An 11,367-nucleotide genomic window follows, 5' to 3' on the forward strand; every position below is an offset into this window, starting at 1 on the left:
CAGAGTTCTAGGGAGGAAGCTGTGCCAGGATGAAGGTCGAGCTTGATCTCTTGGGAATTGTTGAATGTCGCATTGAGCTTGAAGTCGAAAGCAATCATGGCAATCGTCTCCTCACCCGGCTGAGATCTCGACATCAGAGGATCGACTTTGAGAAGCGGTTTATATTTACTTATGGCCATGATGGCCCTGGCACAAGAGCCTAAATCCCGTGCTAAGGAATGCGGAGCTAAACATGATTACTCGGTCGCGGCTTGCTTTGCTCGCGGGAACATTGTCCAGGCCATAAGTCAAAAATATATATATTTCCTTAAAATAGCCATGCTAAGAAAACAAAAACCAGCTACTGTTCAGGAATGGAAGGGGCGCCATCTGGGTGGTTGCATGGATCCACGTGAGCAGCCAGCGTTACGGGAGGATGGCCGCCAGAGGTTAAGGGGGACGTGAGCGCTGCTGAGAAGAAGGGATGGCGAGGGACCATATACACTAGCAGTGAAAAGGAGGGTGGACTGCAGCAGTACGAAGGGGCTACAAGCGCCATCATCTGTGAAGGGAAAGGCAGGCCATGAGCTGAGTGAAAGTCCCCGAGTCAAGGGAACCGCCATGCAAAGATAGGACTTCACCTCGCCTCGAGTCAAATTAGTGGGGTGGCTGGCAAAAGTAGAGGGTAGACAACATTGGAGATAGGTTGCAGATGACAACATGTGAGAAAAAAAGGGGGCTCCAAAGAAAGCTCATGGGCTTGTGCAGCACTAGGCAAGCAAGAGGGGATGAGGAAGCCGCCAAGCGCTGGCTAAGCAGAAGCAAAAACACTGCAGGGCAACCGCCAGGTGCCAAGAGAGAAGGAAGCCTCCCTGTGGAGGGTGCAGCCTGGAGAAATAAGGGAGGGGATGCCATGGGCCGCACTTGCGAGGCAGGCGGGCTTGGAGGAGGACGTACGCCATCTGCAGACCATCCATGCATGAGAGTATAAGGCAGTCAGGAACAAGAAAGAAGGGGACGGAGAGGATATAGGATAGAAGATCAGGAGAGCTGAACACTCGAGATTTGAGGGGTTGAGGAAGCTTTGAAGGGATGCCAATTGGGAGAGAGATCTTATAGTGCCAGGGAGAAGAGCCATATGTTGGGGTACTGAGTCAAGAGCGGATGGAGGCCGTAAGCAACAGGTTTTGTGAAACGCCACCATTAAGGGCATCAGCTGAACTGTTACAAGGTTGCCATGCTCAAGGGCTGCAAGGAGCGCCATTGAAGGTAAGAAGGAGCTCGAGAGATCAGGAACGTAGCAAGGAAGGCCGGCCAGTTGAAAACGAGAGGGCGCTCGGGTCAGTTTTTGCAGAGAGGGAGGCGACCAATAGCGAGGTCGCTATTGGCCACCGAGAGGCAGCCTACTTGCAGAGCAAGATCGAGAGTGTCATGAGGGCCATTGGTTGTCGAACCCATCAATGAGGAGGAGTTGGGAGTCACTGTAAGGCCGCCAATTGGGTACCACCCGGGTGTAAGCAACAGGTTTGGTGAGCACTAAACGGGGCTTGTAGAGAGGAGGATATACAGGACCGCCAGGGCATGTAAAAGAAGGGCTTCCAGGAGAGGACGAAGGGAGAGATAACAGAGCAAGGCCAAGGAGGAGCCGGCTTCAGGGATTGTGCAGAGCCGTCAAGGGCGCTACAAGAGGTAGGCCGCCCAAGGGAGGGACTGCTGTGAGAAAGCATTGCAGAGAAGGCGACCCAGGGAGAGTGATTGGGGAGCGCAGTTGTTGGCCGAGCTTGAAGCAACATCATTGTGCACATTTTGCTCAAGAAATTTTCCTTGATATTTTTCCATTATATTCAGTATTAATCTCCTCTCTTACTGGTGTGTCTACTTTTATGGCGGCATATGTATGCAAGAAGAAGCTAGCCAGGGGGTTGGGCAACCTTGCCCTACTGATCGTGTTGAAGAGCGGCGGTGCATTCCAGAAGGTGTGGAGGATGTCAACATACCAAACAACGAGGTAATAGATCATGGCTTTCTCTCTCGCTTAGCAGATGATATGGTCGTACAAGAAGTCCTTGAAGAACAGGTTCGTGTTCAAGTAGTGGTGGTCGAGCAATCCGATTTGCTCTCGCATGAAGTGGTTGAAGATGAAGCATCAAAGGCTATGGTGGACGAAGGTTGGCATGGTGAGTCAGGTATGGCATGTATGCCATTTGAAGGACCTATAACAAAGGGTATGCTTGGAACACACGTAGGTTTACGTGTGGTTGGGCTATGCAAGAAGCAGCGGTAGTGGAAGACACGTTGCTAAAGGTGGGTGTTATGCTATTGATGGACATGCTTTTGAAAGTTGCTTTACAGGTAGTTTTGCACAGTTTGCAAAGCTCTCTTGATGAGAGTTCTACTATGGAGAGCTCTCTAGCAGGTGAGAAAATAATGAGGTATGGTGCAGGTGCTTCGCAGGTTGGTGTACACGCACGTTCATTTAGTGTACTAAGTCAGCATATGGATATATGTTGAAATTTTATGCTATGTGAAGCTGCACGAGAGGCTTATTTTTAGGTTTACACGTACAAAAAAAAGGTTGATTATGCATTTACTATGGACGCATGGCTGTGCTCAATGCCATGTATTTGATCCCGGCGGAGTTTGCATCACACTTGGGAAAGCTCACGGATTTCCATTTGATCCGGGGGGTTTATGCAGCTGATACGATCTCCCTCTCTATCTATCTATCTATACAGTTCTACTACATATAGCCCCTTATTATGCTATCATGTTCTCGCTTCTTATGCAGTCATCTTTTACCTAAATAATACTATGGTTGAGCATGAATGCTCAACTAGGGGGGTGGGCAATGATGGTGCACCCAATTTGTGTCGACACAGGGATAATCCAGCAGCGGGGGCACGTCATTAGACAGGTGGATGGTATCGTACTTTGGCAGGATTCAGATGCATGTTAGAGAAAATCTCACCGTGATGTGTATGCCATATGCGGCCTTTAAACTGGTCAAGTTGTGATTTTGGAGCTCTAATAGTCGGGATGCTTACAAATGCCTAAGGCTCGGTGATTGATATTTTTTTCTGTAGCCTCGATTGTGCTCTACAACTTTGGTTTTTGGCTTGCCATTCAGAGTTCTAGGGAGGAAGCTGTGCCACGATGAAGGTCGAGCTTGATCTCTTGGGAATTGTTGAATGTCGCATTAAGCTTGAAGTCGAAAGCAATCATGGTGATCGTCTCCTCACTCGGCTGAGATCTCGACATCAGAGGATCGACTTTGAGAAGCGGTTTATATTTACTTGCAGCCATGATGGCCCTGGCACAAGAGCCTAAATCCCGTGCTAAAGTATACGGAGCTAAACATGATTACTCAGTCACGCCTTGCTTTGCTCGCGGGAACATTGTCCAGGCGATAAGTCAAAAAAAAATATAAATATATTTCCTTAAAATATCCATGCTATAAAAAAAACGAGATGCTATAAAAGAAAACGAGCTACTGTTCAGGAATGGAAGGGGCGCCATCTGGGTGGTTGCATAGATCCACGTGAGTAGCCAGCGTTACGGGAGGATGGCCGCCAGAGGTTAAGGGGGACATATTTTTGCTTGATATTTGTCCATTATATTCAGTATTAATCTCGTATTAATTTCCTCTCTTACTGGTGTGTCTACTTTTATGGCGGGCATATGTATACTTCTTGTTAAGTGAGAGGGTGTCCCGGATTTGAGTGTGGTGCATACCCGTAATCTCGAAGTCTCTGATAGTGTTTAGCTTATTTATATATGCATAAAGTTTCTATGAAGGGTTGAGGATGGAAACCATGATTGTACATTTGATGCTTCGATTGGGGTAGTAGGGGTTTGGTTGCATACATGCTTGGACAATAGTCGTTGCTAGATTGTGAGTCAAGGTGTGTGTTTACTAGGGGATAGGGGTGATGTGAGAGCACTGGGCTATAGAGAGGTTGTCACTAAGTGTGCTGGTGGTGTTCCAACTTCCCCTTTTCCAGCGTGCCCCCAGGTCATTAAAAAATCTCTGGAGATTGTACAAATATTCTCAGTAGCTTCGGGGTCCCAGTGTAATATATAGAAGTCAAAGATATTGAAAAATGACTCATTTGACCCTTCTGTCTGGTCGTGGGAGATTGTCACAAAAGGGAATATATATCTGGGAGCCCCCTTGGGGGTGGACGTAACTCTCAAGCAAAGATTCGAGTGGGTGCTTGAAAAAATCAAAACAAAAATGAGTAGGTGGGAGTATGCTCTTCTCCCATTCCTAAGTTGGATAAAATTGATGAATGCCTTTATGATTCCTTATATTGCCTTCACTAGCCCGCTTCTCAAGATGGTTAAGTGTCACTAGAAAGAGTTCTTAAAATCAGTAAAAGGATTTTTATGGAAAAATAACACAAAATCTTCCAGGCCATGGCAATGGGCCCGTTGGGAATCAGTTGCTCGGCCGGGGAATCAAGAAGGCCTCGGAATTCTCAACCTTGTGGACCATGCAGAAGCTTGTTGCACCAAATTTGTTGTTTCCTTGGCTAAACAGGATCAAGTTTGGGCGCTCATGATCAGAGATATGATAGAAGCAGCTAAACTTAGCTCAAACGGTGGAAAGTGGAGAGGGGTGGAGGTTAATGACAAACTATTAGCCCCGGTGTTGTCTACCTTAAGACTGGGGACAGCTCAGGAGAATTGCTAAGAAAATGCAATAGAGCAGCAGGAGTCTTAAAGTGGGGGGAAGAAGCCAGATACTTCAAGAACTCCATCCTGCATTGGTCCCCCTAGCTCTCCAAAGTTGTAGATCCGCCACAAACGCCCTATTGGATTGAGACAGCCAGGAAGCTGAATAATAAGGGTCTGAAGCGACTTGAGCAGAGTTGGAAAACCATTGACCAGAGCTTGACAATCTAGTGATGCCAACTTGTGATTCGGAGTTGGATTGGAATGCCTAGAAATGGCCTGGAAGCATCTCTTGTGGAAACCTCATACTAAAAGCATTTATCAGACAATGATGCAAAAGAAGAATTGGTCTATCCCCCTTAACAAGCTATGGAAAAAGCATTGGTTGGAGGAAATGTGGGAGCATGTAATGGAGAACATATGGAAGCCAAAGGTTCCGCAGCACATGAAGGTTTTCTTGTGGAAGGTTATTTGGGATGCTCTACCGACGGGGGTGAAGAATCAGGAGAGGGATTGGGTCAAATCGATGCTTGGGGTGCAGGTTAGCTAGTGAAGATCTGTCCCACCTATTCATGGACTACTCAGCTATCAAAGGCCTTGCAGGGAAAATATGCAAGTGGGTCCAAAGAACATGAAAAATTAGTTTTTTCAAGACTGGCCTATTCCTTGGAGGTAAAAATTAAGGTAGTGATCCTGCACTTCTCGTCAGCACTCAGATCGTCAGATACTTCTTCTTTCATGATGTATGGCAGACAAGGAATCACAGTGTTTTTGAAGGAGGTTTTGAGGTGGCAAGCTTCGCAAAAATTATACAAGAAAGCAAAGTGCTAATATGGGCACTCGGGCGCAAGCATCACTCAGAGGATTGTTCTAGGACTACTTGTTCCTTGTTGTCAGCAGATGGAATGCCTAGGATGGGGGCAAATCTTGGCCATCGGTAAATAAAAGATCTCAGAATGACAAAAGTATGGATCTTGTGTATCAAGGATGTGGAGGTGGGTTGGTAGGGGTGGCTGCCCTGATAGCCGATGTAATTATGATCCCTGGAAGTTGTCATGGCTTAACATGAGCATGACAAGACCTTGTAATTTTTTGGGCTGCTCAATATAATTCACTCACAATTGTGAGTTTTGCTTTTTTTTTTTAAGATCTATAAAATTGTTTCTTTGAACTCACATGTTACGTTACACATTTTAAAGTGCATTCACTCTCCAAAGTGATGCTTCGTACATTGTAATGCAGCCACTTAATACTAGTTCATGTTCTTTATTTGGTGCATGATAGACCTTTCTACATTTGATGGAAAATTCAATTACATATGTAAGATGCCTTGGGAATAAAGTATGTGGCAACTTTATAGAATAATTCACCTCAATAAGAAGTGTGGCAAGTATACTTGCCAATCCAAGGTTTTCCAGAATCTCTTTTCCTTATGAGAGTCATTTCAAAGAGCACATTTAAGATTCTCTTAGTTTCACATGAAAATTTTAAGGATTTGTTGATCTGGTAAACAAAATTTGTAGAGATCAAAGAGTTTTTTTCATAAAGAAAGCTTGAATGTAGCCATGGTTTTGTAATTTCCACGTAGTATTGCATATCCTCTGAGTGTACCTAGCACATTATTAAACAGAGAAATAAAGAGAATATTAATTACCTCAATGTTAAATAAAGAAATAGAGATGATGTTAATAACGGAGGGAGAACGAAAGAGACAGGTGGGGAGGTCTAAAGGGTACTGCTATATTTGCATGAGGTCTCACTAAAATGTGTGAACATATTCATGTCTCATTAAAAGGTTTGAATAGAGATCAGAAATTTTCCACACAAAGAAAGAGTGCAGAGTTGCGTCACATAAGATGGGTGAGAACCAAGGCTTGAAGATGATAAATAAATGTAAACCAATTAAAGATTTGTCAATGGGTAAGTGCATCTAGAGTAGCTTGCAAAACAAAACGCGACTTAATTGTTGGTGCGGCAAAGAAGATGAATTATGGCATGATTTTTTTATTTTTTTTTTGGGGGGGGGGGGGGAGATTACTTGGATCCATACCAAAAACAAGGGAAGATCTATTAAAACTATATGGAATGCTAGTACATCATAGAGCATGCAAATATATAACAAAGATGTAGGAAGCATGCACAAATATTGAAGATCAAAATCTTACTCACACAATACTTGAATCCATCACTTTTTCCTATTATTATGGCTTAGTGAATATATATTTTAAACTTTGATTGATCGATTCTTCATTCAAATTTCACACCAAACAACCAATGACACCAATTTTCAAAGCATGAACAACAACTCCTAATTCCAAATCATGCATAAGAAAATTCACTTCTTGCCTTACAAACTTCCTAGATTCATATGTCACAATGCTTCCCTCTCATGGCATAAAATACATCCCTTTTGTTCCCCGCTTGCATCACATGATACCACGAAAGGTTTTTCTAGTTCTAAATTTTAAAAAATACAATTGTTAGACACCTTCTTCTTTAGTGTTTCAAATCAGGCTTAACATGCTCAGGCCATAAAAAAACCTTTGTTACTATTTGTAAGTTAAATTAGAAGAATCGCAATCTTAGAAATTTTATTGATATTCACTCATTCATATTGTGCTAACCCCATGAAACTCCTCACGTCACTCATAATTTTTTGTGGCAATAACTCTACAATTGTCTTGACCTTATCAGGATCAATATGATTTCCCTCTTTATTTTTCCTTATGCACTTCACAATCCTTTTCATTCTTAGAATAAACAAGAATATCATCCAAAAACAACAAAACAAAATCATCAAGTTATGGATGAAATATATTGCTCATTAAAAACATGATGTTGCAGGTGCATTGATCAAACCAAAAGTGCATTAATCAAAACTATCCTCCTAGCCTAGTTGAATTTGTTCTACTTTTTATAAATTTTTGCTTTTGCCACAGCATCTAAGAAATCAACACAACCTACACCCTTCACTTGAAACTTAGACACGTCTTGCAAGCCCTCAATAAATGACATGTTTAATGCATCACCCATCACGTCTAGAGAATACTCATGTAACTGCAGAAATTTCTCCTCATACTCATCCACGATCACAGGTGGTTTGTTCGGTTCTTTCTTCTTGTCACCAAAAAATTCCATTATTTTCTCCATATTGTAGTGAGTATAATAATACCTTTTCTTAGCTTGTGCATGAAGTTCCTTCCTTGCAATCACACTTTCATTGGTATGCATCTACTTGTACAATCTCCACCATAGCGTTGTAATGCTACAAATTCCTTGGTTAGCAATCTTTGCCTTTGCTCATTTGGAGAACTCTCATAAGGCAAATAAGTCTTCAAGTTTTTCATTCCATTGCTTCAAAATATTTTCTTATCTTTCCTATGCCATCAAATTTATTGATTTTAGGTGTCTTGAAAACTTGTTTGATGGATGCTTCTCCCTCATTGTCATCCTCATCGTTTTTCTTCCGTTTCTTTTTCTTTGACCTTTCACCTTGTGGAAGCGATGATGGACTGTTTTTGCCATTGGAAACTCCACCCAAATTTTTCCTCCACTTTCATTCTTACCTTCTCCTCCACTTCCACCTCATGCATCAGCTATTCCCTTTCCTTGATCAACTTTCTCATGCTTGTTAAGATCTGCAAGTGTGATTAAGGATTGAGATTGTACGCAAGATTGGATTGTGATTGAGAGTGAGATAGCTCCGGGGGGGGGGCGGGGGCAGACAGGAGGTTATGATGAGATATGCTCTTGTTGTAATCATTGTCTTACATCAGCACAAATTCTCTATTTCCTCCATCTATTTTGTGTACTCTTTATTTCCTATTTATAATTCAATCTATTTCTCTCTCCTGTGTCGTGATACAAGGAGGAGGTATGTAGATTGTTGCAAGAGAGTCTTGCATTGCATGAAAAATATGTCTTTAAAGATAAAGTTGCACCTTGGGACACGGAGGCAAATTCTTGACACTTAACATGGAGTGAGAGTTTTTGGCTCAAAAGAGTCCTCCACATACATAATTTTATAAATTTTGGAAGGTGGATACAAATATTAATCATTCTACATCCATGAGCCTAAAACGTCTTCTACTATTTATGAGGTCCAAACTAAGAAAGGAGTTTGATGAGGTTGTTATATTTGGAGATGCAAAGTACCTCACATGTAGAGCATAATGATTGTTGGAGAAAAGTTAGTAGATATGTCCTCCAAGCTTAGATTTCTTATAGACGAAGCGCAATATAGTCTCAAGAAATACTACCTTTGCTTCTTATGCAAAACTTGGGCTTGTAGATGAAGCAATGGATTTTACGCTTAGATAAACTCAAAAGGTGTGACACCTAATTATAATAAATTCATATTATAATTGTTGAAATATTGTGGTTTTGAGGGAGACATTAATGAAGGCTTTCAAATGCATTTAAAAAAATCATTTTTTACTAATACAAAAATACACAAATTGATATGTACGATAAATGTGGCTTGCTAACAAATTCTTAAAAAATGATGATGAGTGAGGGGTTTATGATGCAGTCTTCTGGATTGTGTTTATTTTAGGTTATGGTCGGCGAGCAGGTATGGGGCTTTTCTAGAAGTATACTACAAAACTAGGTGTCTCCAAATGCTCTTATGCACATCTACACCTTGAAGTTATGAGATGATCCTATTAAATTTGAAAAATGCCAGGGGATACATCCTAAGTCATAGCCTCAACTTGTTAGTACATCTACGTCTTGAAGTTTTGTGGTGATCTTATGGCATTTGAAAAATACCAAGAGATACATGCTAAGTAAGAGTATCAAATTGTCCAAAGCTTGGTTGTGCTTTACGCCAAAGGTGGCATACTCTCTAAAGCGAATGAAGGCTTTAAGACAATTTTGATAGGGATGTCATTTCTTGGACTACTCTAATTTGTGGCTATGCACTCTTTGAGTTTGGAGAGGGGCCTTCTGAATGATGTTGAAATATGTTTATAGATTGTGTTTTACCAAATCTCTTCACTTATGTGGTTGGATTAACAGCTTGTAGTCTACTTGGTGACATACAATTTGGTCAAGAAATACATTCAGATACCTTAAAGGATGGCTATGAGAAAGATCCCTTCATTTTTTGCTATGTGGTGGATATGTATTCATAGTGTGGTTCTCTTCACAAGGATGGACACTCTTTTAATGGGCTACCAAACTAGACTCTTAATATGTGACATGCCACAATTATAGGATATCTTCATCAACATTTTTATGTGAGAAATGTAGAGCAAAATAGGATCTTGTCAAAAGGAGAGTAGAGAGAGATACAAAGCAAAGTACATTATTGTAAAATAAAAATTTATATTTACAAAGTGATGGCATCATCCAACCATGTTCCCTCAAGATATAGCTTAGATGGTGATATAGACAACTAGAGCTAGTAGATAGGAAGACAAGGGGCTAGTTATACTTTGGTATACGATACCATGGTTCATGGAGATGTCCTCCTTATATAGTACTACGAGTGGTTGTTAGTTAAGTGTGTGTGTGTGTGTGTGTGTGTGTGTGTGTGTGTGTGTGTGTGTGTGTGGAATGTGCATTATTGACTATGCCAACCCATTGTCTGTATCCACCAATCACTAGCCATCAATTACTAGACATTGACTACCAGCCATCGACCACAAACTAGCATCCACCAACCATAGTACTAATGGTATGTATATATGACCTAATATCACATGAAGTATTCAAAGAAAATCCCCGGATACTAAGGGTGGATTCATGAATTTTCTTATTACCATCCATGATCACAAATAAGGACCTCATCAGTTTGCAAACTAGAATCCAAAAAATATAAATGCACTTTTGGATTCTCCTCGTATAAGGGTCTTATAAACCGTGAAACAAACATGATGAATGGCAAAACTAATAGGGGTGGGCATTTTAAATACACTAGCACTCTCCCAAAGATGCTTTATCCCATTCTGAGTCAATGACGGTGTCAAAGTAGCTAGTCTTTCCCAAAAGCTTTGGTGAATATATCCCCAAGATTATCTACAGTAGGATAATACCCTAGCTTTGGTGAATATATCAGCACAATTATCTATATGCACCAAGAGGTTCGGTGAATATATCAAATGATTATCTATAGTAGGATAATATCCTAACTCCACAATCTCCTCGTGAACATGATGATATGGAACCTCAATATGCTTTGTGTGTGCATGGAGGAGAGGGTTCTTGGAAATCACCATGCAACTCTTGTTGTCAAATGGAAGTGTTGCTGCTACATCAATAGAAACATCTAATTCCATGAGAAATCTCCTAAGGCAAATTGCTTCACAAGTTGAAAAACAAGCAACCTTATACTTAACTTCTATTAAAGAAAGAGTGATGGTTGGTAGCTTCTTGCTAATCCAAAAAAAAACTCCAAAATCAAAGAGAAAAATATCAAAAATTGGCTTTCTAGAATCATAATCTCTTATCCAATCAAATTCCCAATATCCACTTAGAGAATTTGTACCAATGTCATACAAAATTCCATGGTCCAAAGCTCATTCGAAATCGATGAGCTTATTCTTTGGTGGTTGATCCACTATTTCCAATGTGTTGTTCTCTATTATGTTGTTGTATTCCAAGTTGCATTGTTTCTTTTCACATTTGATCCGCTATGGCCTCTTTCCTAGAGGTTAGCTCCTTCATAGAGCCGACCAGTCCAATCATTAGGTCCATGTTGATGATGTTATT

The 11,367-nt window shown here is 41.2% G+C and overlaps 1 protein-coding gene across 1 annotated transcript; it reads left to right on the forward strand.

The window, feature by feature from the left end:
- Nucleotides 1-437: 437 nt before the first annotated feature.
- LOC147457908 (uncharacterized) lies at nt 438-5,812 on the forward strand. The gene is made up of 2 exons (XM_086512684.1): nt 438-2,283; nt 4,393-5,812. The coding sequence occupies exon 1, from the start codon at nt 1,877-1,879 to the stop codon at nt 2,261-2,263; it is 387 nt and encodes a 128-aa protein (XP_086368810.1). The 5' UTR covers nt 438-1,876; the 3' UTR covers nt 2,264-2,283; nt 4,393-5,812.
- Nucleotides 5,813-11,367: the final 5,555 nt, after the last annotated feature.

This window comes from Adiantum capillus-veneris, chromosome 5 (genome assembly GCF_014529385.1).
Source record: "Adiantum capillus-veneris isolate H3 chromosome 5, ASM1452938v2, whole genome shotgun sequence".
NCBI lineage: Eukaryota > Viridiplantae > Streptophyta > Polypodiopsida > Polypodiales > Pteridaceae > Adiantum > Adiantum capillus-veneris.

Coding starts and splice junctions, on each gene's coding strand:
- LOC147457908 (XM_086512684.1), top strand. CDS start 1,877: ATGCAAGAAGAAGCTAGCCAGGGGGTTGGGCAACCTTGCCCTACTGAT.